Consider the following 18,202-nt stretch of genomic DNA (forward strand, 5'->3'; position numbering starts at 1 on the left):
GGTGGCTCACCCAGTTGAGCATCTAACTCTTGATTTTGGCTCAGGTCATGATCTCATGGTTCATGAGATCAAGTCCCACATTGGGCTCTGCACTGATACTGAAGAGCCTGCTTGAGATTCTCTCTCTCTCTCTCTCTCTCTCTCTTTCTGCCCCTTCCCCTTCTCAAAATAAATAAATAAACTTAAAAAAAAAAGGAAGGCGTATACGAAGAGACTTCAGAGCATTAGCATTAGGGAAGCTTTGCTGCCACCTAGAATTTATTTCCAGCTAAAAATATTAAAGTTGGCATTTGAGTTAGCACATCTGGTCTTACACTGGGCAACACACAACTCCCTTTGGCTTCCTAAAGTGTTAAAAATGGCGGCTGGCTCCATACTTTCTCCTGAAGAGTTCTGCAGGACAGCCGTCCCTAGGTGGAAGCCACTGTCTCAAAGTCCAAGGAGGTGACCAGAAAGCCATGGGGAAAAGAGATCTAGGATGCCTATACTTGAGAAGAATGTGATGTCAGGATTCCACCAACAGTTGGCTGTGTAAGCTGCACTTGCTCCCTGAACTTTTCCCTGAAGGGCTCTGGTGTCCTTAGCCATCTGGCAATTTGACTTTATCACTTTCCTAACTCAAGATTCAGCCCCATTTATCTCCCTTCATCACTGGGTTCTATTCATAATCTGTGTTCTTTCCTTGGATTTCATTTCTGGAATGCTTTCCCAGTGCCTTCCTTTCCTTATTCCTTCTCTTCTGTTCTAGTTTCTTCACCGTGGCTTTCAGCTTTCTCCTACCCCGTCCACCTTCAAGGTCATATTTCCTCTCCCAAGCACGAGAACAGACTTTCTCTAATAGCTTTGTTTAGTGTTTCATATTTAACCTCTCTATTTTAGAGGTGACTCACACTGGTTTCTACTATTCTTGAAAAATGTCTGGGCACCAGCACTTACATTTCAACACAACTGTTTTTACCGCAATCATAATAAGATACATTAAAAGTCTCTAGAGGCCTCGCTGCACTGTAATATGCTGCAAGCACATCGTGTCCATGTCTACAGAGCATCACTGCTCCAGAAGGTCACCGAGAGGACAGGTGCCTTGGGCAGGGTCTGCCATTGTGTAGAGTGAATGGCCTCTGAGCTCTTACCTGACGCAAAAGTCCTAACTCCCGTGGCTCCGATGAGATCATCTGCTTTTCCAGGGGAAACAAAAAACTACTTTGGATAGTTTTAATGACTGGGTTGCTTAATTCATTTCTATTCCTCAGAAAACTGCCCCTCACACCAACAGTTATCTCATGAATATAATGACATTTCTGTCATCTAAAGCATGATTATTTAAAAATGAGTAATTAACGGTCCTACGAGTGAGCCTCCACGGCAGGCATGACTCATGTTTGGCATTTATACAGCTTTCCTGTGACTCAGTCATGGAGCCTGGACTTTAGGTCTGAATTGCCTTGGTTCAAATCCTAACTGTGCCTTGTATTGGCTCTGTGACCTTAGGCAAATTACTTAACTTCTCTGTGCCCTAGTTTCTTCATCTGTAAGATGGATATATTAATAATACCTTCATCACATGGTTGCTGTGAGACTTCAATAAGTGAAAATACACAGCACCTGGAACTGAATGTGTCCGACAAATGTTACTATAGCTACAGATTAGGTGGCAGAAAGGATAAACGATGAAAAAAAAGTTTGTACTGAACAAAGCAGACTATGGAGTATGTATGCTTTCTGGAACTTAAAGCATTAAGAAAATTAAATACTTTTTACATCTTCCCAATTCTATTCTCTATCTCGGAATAGTAAAAACAGAGGGCAGGCATTTAACCCCTCAAGGGCTGAGGCTGCACACAGAAAACTAAACGGGGATTCCAGGTAACATTTGTAATGGAGGTCTGCAAGAAGCATTGAAAAACAGGCTAACATTTCAGGTATTCACCTAATTATATGCACGTGTGTATGAAAGTGCATATGTGTATGTACCTGGGCGTATGTGGGGGTGTACATGAGTGTATTCTTGAAACTAAGTAAATGAGCCTTACTTCAAAGGTTAAGATGACTGGAAATAGTTGGGGGCATAAAAAATGACACGATTTGTAAAAATGAATGAAACAAAATATTCTTATAAAAAATGGAAGAAAATGAAACAGGAAACATCTTAGTTTAATACGATAATATTTGGTCCATGGCAATTAGTGAGTTTCAATTTGAATTAATAGATAAATATAACAGGGGCGCCTGGGTGGCTTAGTCGGTTAAGCGTCCGACTTTTGCTTAGGTCATGGGTTCAAGCCCCGCGTCGGGCTCTGTGCTGACTGCCAGCTCAGAGCCCGGAGCTTGTTTCAGTCTGTGACTCCCTCTCTCTCTGACCCTCCCCTGTTCACGCTGTCTCTCTCCCTCTCCTAGAAATAAATAAAACATTTAAAAAAAAAAATAGATAAATATAACAGATACGTAGTGCTAGTCCAATCATGGCCAAAAAACAATGTGAAAAGTACTAATGAAAATGAATTTGCTGTTTTATTTATGGTTGGGATTTTCAATTCTCAAATATCTCTAAATATTCAAAGAAGGTACTTCAAATTGTAGGCTGGTACAATCAGATAATCAGCTTTGATGTATAGGATTTCCAGAAATAGAGAGCATTACTAATATATAGCAAGTGATTAAATAAAAACCATTTTATAACTAATAATAGATGCTCAAAGCAAAGCACCATCTAGTTTATTAAAGCTGTATAGTCTAAGAAGAAAGTCAGATGCCAATTAAAATCCTGACTTTTTAATTTTTTTAGTTGGGGTTAGATAAAATGTATATATAATATATATCATATCAACACTGCAAAAATATTAGTAGGCTTGAATTCATAAAGTTGGAAAGAAATTGCCTATAGATTTGCTTCTTTCTGGTGGAAAATGTGGGCTGGAATTATATGGCATTTTAATTGGCCAATGGTTATTTAAAACCATATTGAACCTTGCTGTATCACCAACTTAAAAAAATAGAATAGTTTTCATTTTATGTATAGACTACATATATTTTATGTCCTCAGACAGAGAACATTAAAAACCTTTGTAGAGTAAGCATGGTAAATCCACAGGAAAATCCACATCTAAATACCAGATTTGTAAATCAAGGACTAAGGTGTCTATCCAACAGCAGATTTTCATTGGTTATGTCTAACGATATGGGTCAGTTTCACTTTTGAACTCACTAATTACGTATTTCTTCTTTAACTAGAAGCTGTGTAAAGCATTTGCATCAGTGGCATAAGAGAAGTTCTTAACTCTCATTTGAATAATCTGTCACTGTGGCTGCAAACTGAAAAGATCTGGAAGAAATAATTTCCACTGTGCCCAGAGGGCCATTTTGCTTGTGTAGCCGAAGCACAGGAAAGCACTTAAATCCTTCCTTGAAAAGCTCACAGTGGGCATCCTTTTTATCAAATATATATTTTTTTCTTTTGTTGACTACCCTTGGTTAAAAGCACAGACTTTGGAGATAAACAAAAGTAAAAGGATGAAATGCCTAAAGTGTTTTTTGGATATGCAAATGACAACAAAACCATTTAAACAGGTTCTGCCTTTGCTTTTGTTAAGAAATAGAGAACTCAGGGGTGCCTGGGTGGCTCAGATGGTTAAGTGGCCCACTTTGGCTCAGGTCATGATCTCACAGTTCATGGGTTTGAGCCCCGTGTCGGGCTCTGTGTTGACAGCTCGGACCCTGGAGCCTGCTTCGGATTCTGTGTCTCCCTCTCTCCCTGCCCCTCCCCTGCTTGTGTTCTGTCTCTCTCTGTGTCTCTCTGTTTCTCTCTGTCGAAAATAAACATTAAAAAATATTTTTAAAAATAGACAATTCAGATGCAATTTGAAAATTCTGAATGTGTAGGGCATTCCTGTAATTCCAGTTAAGACTTGTTTTCTAATCTTAGTTCTTTGTTAACATCCCAATTACTATTCTTGCACTGCTGGGGAGCGTGATCCAAGCATATCTTACCTCCCTCCTCAGGTAAGGAAAACAAGGGCAAAGATAAACTACTGGACTACATCAAACTAAAAAGTTTCTGCATGGGAAGAGGAACCTCCAACAAAATGAAAAGGTAACCTATTGAATGGGAGAAGATATTTGCAAATGATCCATCCAATAAAGGGTTACCTAGAAAATATATAAAGAACTCATACAACTCAACACCCCCCAAAAACAAACAATCTGGTTCAAAAATGGCCAGAGAAACTGAATAGACATTTTTTCAAAGAAGACATGTAGACGACTAACTCGTGAAAAGATGCTCAACATCACTCATCATCAAGGACAGGTACCATGTGATATCATCTCACGTCTGTCAGAATGGCTAACATAAAAATCACAAGAAACAACAACGGTGGAAAAAAGGAACACTTGTGTACTGTTTTTAGGAAGGCAAACTGGTGCAGCCACTCTGGAAAGCAGTATGGAGTTTCCTCAAAAAATTAAAAATAGAATTACCATATGATCCAGTAATTTCAATACTGGGTATTTACCCAAAGAAAACAAAAACACTAATTTGAAAACATGTATGTATCCCTATGTTTGTTGCAACATTATTTACAATAACTAAAATATGGGAGTAGTCCAACTGTCCATCGATAGATGAATGGATAAAGAAGAGGTGGCATATATATATACAATGGAGTATTACTCAGGTACAAAAATGGATGATATCCTGCGATTTTTGTACAATTTTGTACATTTTGACAATATGGATGGTTCCAGAGGGTATTATGCTAAGTGAAATAAGTCAGACAGGGTAAGACAAATACCATATGATTTCACTTATATGTGGAATCTAAAACACAAAACAAATTAACAAACAAAAAAATCAGAAATAGATACATAAACACAGAGCACAAACTGATGGTGGCTGGGGAGGCGGAGGAAGGGCAAAATAGGTAAAGGAGATTCAGAGGTACAAACTTTCTGCTGTAAAATAAATAAGCCATGAAGATAAAAAGTAGAGCATAGGGAATATATTCAATAATATTGTTTTAACTTTGTATAGTAACAGATGGTAACTACACTTGTGGTGAACACTGCATAATATATAGAACCGATGAACCACTATGCTGCACACCTGAAACTAATATAACATTGTATACAAACTATATTGCAATAAAAAAAATATCCAGTGACCTTTACTCACCCAAACTCTACTTCTCAAAGGGTCTCTACTCTTTGATAGAGCCAAATATGTATGCCAAGTATCTTCTATGTAACAGAAACTCTGAAAATGGTCCATCATGCCTGTGATCTTTCTGCCATCAGCCATATAACCTTCACACATTTTCATTTCCATTTTGGGGGGATGATTATCAATACCATAACATCCAATCTGTTTTCATACATTACCAGGCACACAGTGGATCATTTATTCTATTCCATTTCCTATAATGACTATGGGCACCAGGACTAAATTCTCTTTTAGTGTCTAGAGGTCAGGCAAGTTGATGCTTAATATTTTTATGATGATGATCAAGAGTATTACACATAATTATGCAAAATGGCAATCTGGCCCTGAGGCATTTCATTTTCAAACAACCTTTATGTAATGGCAGGAGAACAGCACCAGTCCAATTTTGTATAGTATGTGCATCTTACTTTTACTCAAAACAGTAATATAAAAATGTTCCTAGGATAATTATAGAGCAAAGAAAACCTTCTTTGTTGATAATGGATAAAAGTTCAACAAAAGAAAATTCTACCAACACAGACTGCCTTGATTTATTAAAATCTATTTTTCTTACTTTGAAGCTCTATTAGAACATTGTCTGTAAGCACATGTTCTACCCTCATTTTTTTAAAATTCATATTTAAAGAACTCCCACACATTACTTACTTGTTTAAGCTTCTTTAGATCTTCATCAAGTTCTAAGTTGTCCAAAATAACGGCAACAAACAAACTCAGGAGGATCTATAAAATGGTTAAATAACAATGAAAAAAAACCCACATGCTATAAGTATCAGAATATAGAATATCTACCTAAAATTAAAATATACAGAGTGCATTAAATGAAAAATAAGCATGTAGTTGTGAAGCACTGCATAGGAATTTTAAGACATTTGTCACAAATATGTTAAAGGCAATGCATATGCTAACTTAAATAATATAAAATATTAATTTGCTTTATGAAACCAATTTAAAATGGAAATTAAGAAATATTGTTTTATAACCCAACAGTCCTACTTCTGAGACTATATCCAAAGGAAATTTGGAGTATTAATAAAAAGCTTTATGTACAAAGGTGCTTGATACAGAGAGTTAACTGTAATAATGAAATACTAGAAATAGTATCTAACCTTACATAAATAGATACTACAATTATACGGACCTCTATCACAAAAATCATACAGCCATTAAAGATTCCTGTTGTGGTAGCTGGTCTCTAAGAGGGGCCCCTGGTGTTCACACTCTTGTGAGCTTCCTTCACAGTTGAATATGGCTGGTCTATTGAATAGGTTATGGAAATGATTGTGTGTGACTCATTATAAGATTAGGTGATGAAAGACATTGTGGGTTTCAGCTTGCTCTCCGTTGGATCACTCACTCTGGTGGAAGCCAGGCACCATGTCATGAGGACACACAAGCAACCCTACAGAGAGGTCCCTGGGGTGATGAACGGAAACCTCCCGCCATGTGAGTGATCCATCTTGGAAACGGATCCTTCAGCTCTTGTCAACCTTTTGGTTGACTGCAGCCCCATCAACATCTTGACTCCAAACTCAGGAGGCATTCTGAGCTGGAAACACTCAGTTCAGCCTGTCTCAGATTCCTGACCCATAGAAGATGTGAGAAATAAATGTTTACTGTTGTAAGCTCTTAAATGGTTCATAATTTATTATACAGCAACGGATAACTAATGCACTCATGAATTTGAATAGTATTGAAAAAATGCTCGCATTACAACATTAAATAACAGTATACATGATAGAAGTGCAACAAGGAACAAAGAAGAACAATAGAGAAAATGCTAGAAGGAGGCACTTTAGAGATGTTAATGATGCCTGCCTTTGTGAAAAAACAGTCTTTCCCCCTTGTCTTTGTATTTTGTCACATTTCACAAACTAAAAAAGAAAAGGCATATGCTTCTTTTTGGAATTGGTGAATTAAAGTAAAAGAAAGCAACAAAAAAGTAGAATTCTTTAAAATATTTAATGGTTAGTCCCTTCTCAAGTTTGAATTCTCTAAAGCTCCACATTCATTTGATAATCTTTCATTCCTAATTTATGTTCCTCCTTTCAATTTCCTTCTTAAGAAATTATCCCCATTTGTTAATATTAGAGGGTTAAGCATGAAGGTAAAAAAGTTAAGGCAATTCAGTTATGACTTTTAAGTACCAGAGAGATTTATTATGCAAAAGTTAATAGCTAGTTCTTTTCCAAGTTCCATGGGTATATAACAAGAAGAAAAAAAAGCTTCCAAATAGCATTGAATTTTGACAGTGTATGCTTGGCTTGGGAGAAGTGCCAATACCCTTCTGTTTAAAAGCCATGTCCTTTGGGATCCTATCAGAACTTAAAGAAGACACGGAATCATCTTGATGACAGATTTTTACTAATGTCATCAGGTCTGCCACACCATGGGCATCTGGGCACAGATATATTTAGTCTTTCTCTAACCAGACATTATTCTCAACAGGACCATTCATAGTTCCCTTCAAGTTTAGTCCCCTTGTCTGACCTTGATAGCAGTATCAGAGGAGGAGTCTACCTTCCCCTACAATCTCACTCCAAATTCAGAGATGTCTCCTTGACGGTCTCCTGCCTGGAGAAAGTCCCATCCTACACTGTTTCTATTAGTCATTAGGCACTGAAGCAGGCACTGTTGCATCTAATGTAACCAGTTTTCCTATCTCCCCACTAAAGGACAAACACAAATCTAAAAAGAAAAAAAATTTCCTTGATGATAAAAAAAATTTCCTCGATGATAAAAGTGACTATAGTGCTCCCTTTTCTTAGAGCATTTCCTTTAGAAAACATGTCTTTGTGGATTCTTCATCTCCCCCTTTGATGTATACACAGCACTAATTTTCCAACCCCGGAATGATTTTCTTGGAAGGGGGGGTGCCCTCTTTGACATGTTAACACTAGCCAGACAGCACCCTATCTATCATCTCCTTCTCCCTTCTTTGGGGGTGGGGGTGGGGTGGAGGAAGGGTCACTTAGCAACCTGGCTCCATATTGCAAAAGTATCAACTTGTCTTGAAGATATGAGAAGTTTTCTTTTTCTTCTAGATAAAGGTAATTAGCTACCACAGGTGGCCACCTCAATTACCAGGTGAATTTAGGGGGAACTCTATTTAACAAATGATGTTGTCAAGTCTTCTTATGTGAGGCCTAGTGATTTTCATCTTGAGAACACAGGTGTAATGTGGCAATATATACACAAGGTGAAATTGCTTTGTCTTTGTGGTCTCTTCAGTGGGTTCCCTGTGATGCCCACTGCCGTCTGGCTCAGTGCTTATTCAATAATAAAACAGTTTTCTTTCTTGTCTACCTTGATGGAGATGTTTTCTGGGTTGGCAGGATATTTTATTTTTAATGATTTTCCCAACACCAGACAGATGGCAGGCTACTTAAGGACAGTGAGGTTATGTCATTCAATTAAATGTGACAAGCAGTTGATTGGGCCCCATCGATATGTCAGACCCTGCCTGGTCAGGAATATAAATATGATAGTGAGCTCACTGCTATGAAGTTCACAATTTAACTGAGTTGCTGTAGGCTGGCGGCCTGGTAGAAAGAACACTGTGGTGGGAGACCTCAGTTAGCCACCAGACCCTGAGTTTCAGGGCCCTCCTCGTCTGTGAAATATTATGGATAATAACAACTATTATTTGCAGCTATGCCTTTTTTCATTTAGCCTTTTCCCAACCACCCTGTGGTTTGGTGCAGCCTGTAAGAAAATACACAGGCATAAGCTTAGATATGGGAAAACTAAAATAATTTTCTTGATATTTCTATGCATGAATTGAAGTCAGTCCATAAACCCTCCGTTTGTGTTGACGGCTGAAAGATGCATCTTGCCTTATCAGTTCAATTTAGTCCTTTAAAACTCAGCTACATTTGAATAAATGTTCCTTTTGCTGGTCAGAAGTCTAGGATGTGCTTCTCATCCGGTCTGGTCCACTATGGCCATGTGGTCTGTCCTCTGTCCACCTTCAGGGACAGTGATGGTGCTTGTTCTGGGGGCCTCTTCTGGATTGGTCACCACCTCAGCTCCTGCAGCTCCTGCTAAGATCCGAGTCTCAGTAACACCCATGTACTACTATCCTTGGGCTGCTGTAATGAACTGCACAAGCTTAGTGGCTGGAAACAACATAAGTGCATTCTATGATTGTCCTGCAGCCCATTGTCCAAAATCAGGTTGTCAGCAGGACCACGCTCCCTCTAGAAACTCCAGGGGAGTATGGACCTTGCCTTCCATCTTCCAGGGGTGCCAGGTGTCATTAGCTTGTGATGGCATTGCTCCAGCCTCCACCTGTCTTCATATGGTCTTCTCTTTCTTCCTATGTCTTGTCCTCATTTTTTTCTTGTAAGGACACTTGTCATTGGATTTAGGGCTTATCTGGATAATCCAGGGCATCTTATCTCAAGAACCTTAATTTGGGGCACCTGGGTGGCTCAGTCGGTTAAGCGTCCAATTTTGGCTCAGGTCATGATCTCGTGGGTCATGGGTTCGAGCTCCATGTCAGGCTCTGTGCTGACAGCTAGCTCACAGCCTGGAGCCTGCTTCAGATTCTGTATCTCCCTCTCTCTCTGACCCTCCCCTGCTCACTCTCTCTGTCAGAAATAAATAAAACATTAAAAAAATTTTTTAATTAAAAAAAAAAAGAACCTTAATTTAATTACATCTGCAAAGACCCTTTTTCCAAATAAGGCCAAACTCACAGGTCTGGGAGTTAGGATGTGGATGTATCTTTTGGAGGGTCCCCATTCAAGCCCTTCTACTCTCCATCTAATCTCTAGCTTGAGACATTGGTCTTGCACTAATGTTGCTCCTATGCACTGGCTCTCAACTCTCAAGAAAGTTGGGAACTTCTTCCATTCCAGGTGGAGACTGAGAGAGACTTGATCCTGAGGCTCTCCCAGCCCTTCCCTCTCTTCCCAGAACTTCCCAGACCTCCAACTCTGTGCAGGCCACCCCACGTCCATGCAGGGCCTCCGGCAAGGCTACCTCCTGCCAAGTTCTGATGAGAAGTGGGTGCCAACTCATGGATGCTGAACACACACAGGTTGGCACCGATACTGCTGCTGCCCCTGAGTGTGGCTGCCACCCTATCCTGCAGCCCCCTGCTCCCCTCAAGCTCCAACCTGGAAAATGTTATTCCTTGTCAGAAAGGAGGAATGTGAAGAAAAGTTGGAGCAGGGGTTCAGAGTGGGGCTCATACAAATGTGAAGACTGCTGACCGGAAACAAAGCCCAATCAGAGTATCACACATTTAGTTCTGTGCCATCTGAGCATTTAGATTTCTGGGAGCTGATCTGGGGCGATGGGCCTGGGTGTGTCTTCTGAACACTACTTATTTAAGGTTGTGAGGCACTGACAGGCTCCAAGTCTGTGCTAACAAGATGTCAAGATACCAAGGAGAAAAGATGATTCTGGCAGGAAGAGAGCAGATTTCCAGGGGGCCTGAGCAAAGACAAGGCCTTGGGAGCATGTGGCTTATAAGGGGCCCGGCGAGCAGTGACGTACCACAGAGAACTGCTGCCAGAGGCCACAGAGGTAGGATGGAGAAGTGGCAGTTTGCCCAAATGCCACCAAGGGAGGTTGGGAGGTTGGGAGGTACGAGAGGTGTCATCACGAAGTGATGACATTAGCTTCCTCTCTGTTAAATTTTTCCTCCCAAATGCAATTTTTAATGCATAATGTAGTTATTTTAAAGTGGTTCATTCAGATAGTAACTACACAGCATAAAGTACAGTTTGACAAAGGGCTATTAAATATATAAGGTTTTGTTACTTAAAAAAAAAAACAACAGTCATTTTAGACATTCTTCCTGGAGGAGAGAGAGAAAAGCTACCCTTAGAGCAGGGCCCAGGGACAGCTGTGGGGTGCTGGCTGCGGTTTCTCCTTCTCCTTCTCAAACCCGATGAGACGGCTGGGAGGATTGGAAGACCCACACCTACAGCTGGAGCAGCTGGGAGGGGGTTGGGCAACAAATTCAAGAATAGTGTAAGAGAAAGTTGAAAGTTTGCTTTCAACTGTCGTTAAACCTAAGTTCATTCAACACCTATCTTTGTTTAGGCGTCGCTGCTTAGTTAACCTGAAGACACAATGGCTCAGCAGAATTTGTATTGAAAAATCCATAGGGCGCCTGGGTGGCTTAGTCGGTTAAGCGTCCGACTTTCGCTCAGGTCATGATCTCGCGGTTCGTGGGTTCGAGCCCCGCGTCGGGCTCTGTGCTGACTGCCAGCTCAGAGCCTGGAGCCTGTTTCAGAGTCTGTGTCTCCTTCTCTCTCTGACCCTCCCCTGCTCACGCTGTCTCTCTCTCTCCTAGAAATAAATAAAAATATTTTTTAAAAAGATTAAAAAAGAAAAAAAAGAAAAAAAAGAATAATCTGTATGGAGCTCGCGTTTCTTCCCAAAACTCCATTTGGACATGGACTTTTAGCCTGGTCCTTGTTGCCAGGCACTGTGTTAAGATGGCGACTTGGCACTTAGAGCGAGAGGTGAACGAAGTCTGGCTTTGATTGCCTGTTTGGAATGGAAATAGAAGGTGCAGGAGAGGCAGGGCTTAGCTGTGGTCGATTGCAAGGAGGTGAGAATTACTTTGTGGTTCTTTTCTCAGACTCGACTAAGGTGGCAATACCCACTGTGACAAAGAAATAGAAGTGAAGGGAGGGTGGCAGCTCAGTGTTTGTCATATTTAATTCACGTTGTCAGTGAGACATTCTTTTCCTACAGACCTGGTGCTACGCACAGTGGGCTGAGTGGGACGCTGATCTGGGCGCCGGCTCTTCCGCGCCCCCGACCCCAGCCAAGGTCATAGGAGTGGGGGACAAATCCTAATTCGGAAAGCAAGCAAACCAATTCTCCCAGTTGTTTTTTCTTTTTCTGTTTTTATAGAAAGCTGAGGTAATGCTTATGAGGAATCTGAACCCATTACATTGATGTCTGAATCTTATTTTCAGTCAGTATTTACCCACAGGCGCCACATGTGCTGTGCCAATGAGTTTTCTGTAGCCAATATGTGTGATTCACAGGTGTATATTAAAATGTTATTGCTAGAATAAAGTTTTTACAGGGACTCACCACATTGAATCACAAGAGCTTCCTCATTTCCATGGAATACTTTTACCTTTACACTTGGCCAGTTCTACATTATGCAATTAACTGGCTCTGCTGTATTTACTTTTAAAAATTATTTATATTTACATAATACTTGAATTATAATGTGGCAAAGAATACTACATCACAACTTTTTTGAGTGATAACACTTTCAGGGGCAAAAGAGGCTAATGGTCTATCCCTTCATTTCCTCTTAAGTTTTGTTAGGACACACACATGCTTTCAACACAGTGGTATTCAATTTGTTCGATGCTTTAGAAAAAGAAATTCATATATTTATTTTTAGGCATTGACTGCTAGCCACTTTTAACAGAGCTATATAACATTCCATCATATTTATAAGCAATACAAGATTTATTCTACTATGTAATATACAGCTGATGTAATATATCTACTTCCTTATTTATGAGCAATAGTGATACATTACAAATCACCAATTTCAATGAAAAAGTATACAATAACTATTAAAATATCACAGGTACTGAATTCTTCTAGTTTGCTCAGATTATAATGGCTATTCTCAAGATATATTTAGCATCGACAAAACACGTAGTGTGTAGTGGGGAAAATGTCATGTATAAAATCTCTGGGAGACTGTCCAATCTTGTTCCTAGAGTTTTTATGAATGACATACCAACATACTAGTGAGATTTTTGACCTTCTATTTTAGTGGATTTCAGAACATCCATTTCTGGGTTCATCTGGCTCCTGCTCAGTGTCTTTTTTTTTTTNAATCCTCCTATACGTGCAAACATATGGTATCTGTCCTTCTCTGCCTGACTTATTTCGCTCAGCATAACACCCTCAAGGTCCATCCATGTTGCTACACGTGGCCAGATGTCATTGTTTCTCATTGCCATGTAGTATTCCATCGTATAGATAAACCACATCTTCCTGATCCATTCGTCCGTGGATGCACACTTGCTGCCCAGTGTCTTAACAGGTGTTCAGCTACCATCGAATCCTATGGCCTCTCTGTCCTTCTCCAACCACCTCTCTCACTCCTTACCTTCCATGGAAAAAGCCAGATCCTCCTGAGCTAAGGGTTTTGCTAGGTATCTGCTATGGTTTAAGTTTTATTCATTCAACCACAGATAATTAGTCTGTTTTCCTTCCTTTTACTCGGAACACATTTCAGCACAATTCGATAAATTACAGAAGCAGGTGTCTTCCCCAGTATCGTTACTGCCTACGGTTTTGTTGCGACAAGACCATCTCACCCAGCACACCAGGGTTCTCTTCCTCTCTGCTGGAAACTCAGCTTCTGGGTCAGCATGACTCAGACTCCTGAGAGTCATGGTTGCCTTGGGAAGAGAGTAGCCTTACTATTTTCCAAGTGGGTTTTCTCGGCTGCGAATGTCTACCTCTATTTTGCATTCTCTCTAACTGCATACAGTCCTGTGCTTACCCTCGACACCTTCGCCGTTCCCTCCCCATTTCTTTAAAGTTTACTTTTACTACTTTCTTTTCATTATTATGCGACTTAACAATAGTCCATTAGCTGAAATGTCACCTTTACTCTTATTTCTCTCTCTACAGTGAAATTTATTAATCATTCCTTTTTTAAAAATTATTTCCAATCATACAATAGGAGCACAGCAGGCACCTGGTCAACACCCCGTAATCCTATGTTTTTCTTTTTGCTTTTTACCATTTAGAATCACACTCTATCCTAAGTTGTCTCTCAAGCTGCAGGTGGAAACAATCTCATTGTTTTACACAGGTCAACGCAAAGTCAAATGCAATCAGAACAATGTAAAATGGGATACGTTCAACACAGATGCACTTTTAAATGAATTCTATAAAATCAAGTTATTTAATTTACACTTTGGAACGCCATTTTTGTCTGCAAAATATGACTATTCTCAGAAAGCTGCCACTACAGAAGCAAAATCAAGAGATTGCTGTGTTAATTTAAGCACTTCAAAGGTAACAAAAAGACTATCCACAATGAACGCTTAATTACATTTTCTCTCTTTCAGTATTCACATCACAGAGCTTTCCTTTGAAACAATAATAAAGGGAAAAACACTGAGCAAAAAAAAAAAATAGAGTCTTTCAACTGGATAAGTCTTCAATAGTCCTTATCCCCTAATCATTGGCAAAAGTGGGGGGAAAAGATGGATTTCACAAGCACTGGGCAAGCCTCAATCAGCCAGGTCAGAAATAGGGAATAAATACCTGGCGGATGAGAGAGACATTTTAAAGAGACAATAGATAATGGTTATGAATATGCATTTGCTATACACTTAAGCTTGATTTTCACTGTGGGCTGACAAATTGGTGCCCCCAGGGGGCGATGGAATAGCCTGCTGCTTTTTATTCCAGAACAAACTGCAGCCAAACATTTTTTTTTTCTTCTTGTTTTGCTGCCTGGCATATGCCTGTCCTTGAAAAGACTAAATCAGGGACTCCCTGGCTTGCTCAGCCCTGCTTGGCCAGTGTGGATAAAAAACAAATCAGAGCTTGTATATTTATGTGGACATTTTTTTTTTCACTTGGCTTAAAATGCTTTGTAGTATTTTGCAAAAAGAAGCATTCAATTTAAGAAAAAAATGCTCATTTTAATTAAGTTCAAGCCTAAAGACATGCTTATGGAGTACAGATTTTAACTTATAAGTGTTGGGATTTTAAGGGGATGTGATGCATATTTAACACAGGCCTAGGGCCTCCATCCACCTATTTTATCTGTCAATCCACAGACTGTCTCCAGCTGTTTTACTGCCAATATTTTAACTATTTCAGATTACGTAGGGCTGGAGTGAGTGGGAGTCAGAAGTTTATTACATGGACACTAATAGAATGCAAGCCACAGCCTCTTATCACTTGTATCATTAGGTCTGAAATCACAGGATTTATTTGTTGGTTGGTTGGTCTGTGCTTACTAGTCTTACTTCTGTATTAGGTGTAGGGTCAAAAAGGGGAAAGGATGAGCTCTTTCCCAGGCTGGCCAGGATGTAGGTTAGTACTTAGACATAGCGGTTGAGATTAGGAAAACTGGGCTATATCAGATTGAGCTAACATGGTAGAGCCTGTCATAGTGACTGTGGGTTGGAGGATGTTCAGAAAAGCAGAGCAACCGCTGATTGCGTTTTAGGCAAAATCTCCAATGAACTGGGGAAGTGAATTCGGTCCCAAGACTTCTTGGGTAGTACAGTATGAAAGTGACACTCAGATTTAATGTCTTGTGGAGTGCTTTCTTTCACTGAATTGATCAGCTCTCCCTAAAAAAAAAAATCATGTGAGCTTGGGTGGCTCAGTTGGTTAAATGGTCGACTTTTGGTTTTGGTTCAGGTCATGATCTCGTGGTTCATGGGTTTGAGCCCCACATTGGGCTTCATACTGACAGTGTAGAGCCCGCTTGGGATTCCCTCTCATGCTCTCTCTCTCTCTCTCTCAAAATAAAGAAATAAATTTTAAAAACTTTAATTAAAAAATCATTTATAAACTTAATCTGAGTAGATGTACTTTTGGCTTTAGATTTCATAATCAGAGAATCCAACCAAATACCTCAAAGCTTGAAACACTTAACATAAATCTGGTTGAGAAAAACCAATTTGAGTTTTCTTGCAGCTGTGTATTTTATCTGGCTCANGCTGACAGTGTAGAGCCCGCTTGGGATTCCCTCTCACGCTCTCTCTCTCTCTCTCTCTCAAAATAAAGAAATAAATTTTAAAAACTTTAATTAAAAAATCATTTATAAACTTAATCTGAGTAGATGTACTTTTGGCTTTAGATTTCATAATCAGAGAATCCAACCAAATACCTCAAAGCTTGAAACACTTAACATAAATCTGGTTGAGAAAAACCAATTTGAGTTTTCTTGCAGCTGTGTATTTTATCTGGCTCACTCTATATACAAGCAGTACGTTAAGATTCCTTAAAGTCCAGAAATTTGAAACAATTAGAAGATAGAGGAGAATATTTTTCCTACCTCAGGGTGGGAAAGAATTTCCTATGCATGAGTCCAGAAAAAATATTGACCCTAAGTGCAAAACGGTTGATTTTGACCATGTCAAAATATAGTGTCAAAAGCATCAGAAACAAATTAAAGTAACAAAATGCTGCTTAATAGAGAAAATCTGCAATTCCTACAAGAGTCAGGGACTACTACCTACTCCAAGAAATGCATTTCAAAAAGACCAACTAGCCTTTAGAAAAACAGGTAAAGCTTACAGTACAATTGGGGGAGTCACAAAGATGGCCAGTTAGCTAGCATATGAAGAAGTGCTCCCTTATCAACAATTGCTGAAATGCAAAAATGCAAGCCTAAAGCCACTTGACATTACTATCCAACTCATTAGACTGTCAAAATCTTAAGCCTGACAACACCAACTATATGTGAGGATAGAAGAACACGGGATTCTCCACTGCGGCACTTGGGAGGATGAGCTAGTGGAACTCGCCCGTTGAACAAGGCTCGGCAAATGTAAGGTCCAGACAGTAAACGGTTTAGGCTTTGAGGGCCAAGAGGCGACACTGATGATATTTTGTGCGTACTTACATAGTAATTTAAAAATGCACAAACCACTCCTGTGCGTTGCTCAAGGGCTGTATAAATAAAGCCTGTGGGCTAGATTGGATATATGGGCTTGCAGACCCACGCTACAGAGCCATCTGGGCAGGATCCAGGATCCAGAATTCTACTTTCTGGCATGGATCCTAGAGCAACACTCCCACAACTGGACACATTGTACACACGTATTAGTTGCAACATTATGAGAGCAAAATTTCCTAAAATTCTTAGGAAAACAACCTAAGAATCCACCAGGAAGGACCAATAAACAAATATGGCAGTCAGTCATAGTCCATATATTCATGACTATATATGCTAATGAACTTGATGTGCATTAGAGTAAAAATATTTCAAAAACAGTATTTAGGGAATGTGTGTAGAGTTTGATCCCATTTACTCGGAAAATTGCTGCTACTAATGATCTTTAGGAGGAAAACAATGATCAGGTATGATGTGGCCTCAACGTGGTGTGTGGTCATAGCAGCGAGAGAAGTGCACAGGGACATGTCCCCCAGGTACGGCCATCAGGGTACTGAAGCAGAGCTTCTTAGACTAGAAAATAACATAAATCTTAAAAACTAATGGCATAAAATGTTTGCAGATTATAACCTTAAATTTAAAGCACTACATGTTTTGATGGATACATATATATGTGGGAAACTACTGCATTTCATTGATTTTAGGACACACGTTTATTTTTACATTTTAACAGCCTGAAACCGGCAATGCAACTTATCATCTACATGGACAGTTTAATTGTTGTTCCTTGTTAATGTTAAACAAAATAAGAGTCTTCCTATAGTTAATGACACTGTTAAATGCAGTAAAGTATGATTTAAAACTGGAAGATAGATTCATATCAAATACATCCTAGTTGTTATCTCGGAGAGAGGGTGTGGGGAAAGAAGGAAAGATTAAGGCAGAGAAGGACTCGGTCTAGGAATGGGCATCAATGATGCTTTAAACTGATCAGTAATACTTTACTTCTATAAATTAAATGCATCTGAACATATTAAATTTTTAGCGTTTATTAATGTACAGTTTTAAATGCACACCGTCTTATTTAAACTCAGTGTTGGCGTTAGCTGTGATGGTCTTCCTGTTCTATGGCTAAAACGCCCCCCAAATACGGGTCCCATGTAGATGGCATCTTGGAAAGCGGGCATGTGGGGCACTATTACCCTCATTTCCAGATACAACGTGACAGAGAGGTAAGAGAAGTTGTCTGATTCTTCCAAAGTCACACATCCAGTGGCCAGCGGAGCTGGAACCTCAATCTAGACTTTGAAGTACTTCTGCCTTATTTACCAAAGGGCCCTCCTTCCTTTACAGATTTGAAAAAGATTATGAATACAAGAAGAAACGATTTC

The 18,202-nt window shown here is 39.6% G+C and overlaps 1 protein-coding gene across 1 annotated transcript in view; it reads right to left on the reverse strand.

Annotated features, from left to right (window-relative positions):
• The window catches only part of NALCN (sodium leak channel, non-selective), a 293,487-nt gene that overhangs the window by 114,194 nt on the left and 161,091 nt on the right, over positions 1 to 18,202 (reverse strand). Inside the window, exon 14 of the mRNA XM_077753896.1 lies at positions 5,864 to 5,938. Coding sequence (XP_077610022.1) covers positions 5,864 to 5,938 — 75 coding nt within the window. The remainder of the gene's footprint in view (positions 1 to 5,863; positions 5,939 to 18,202) is intronic.

Source organism: Crocuta crocuta, unplaced genomic scaffold (genome assembly GCF_008692635.1).
Source record: "Crocuta crocuta isolate KB4526 unplaced genomic scaffold, BGI_CrCroc_1.0 scaffold31, whole genome shotgun sequence".
Taxonomy (NCBI): domain Eukaryota; kingdom Metazoa; phylum Chordata; class Mammalia; order Carnivora; family Hyaenidae; genus Crocuta; species Crocuta crocuta.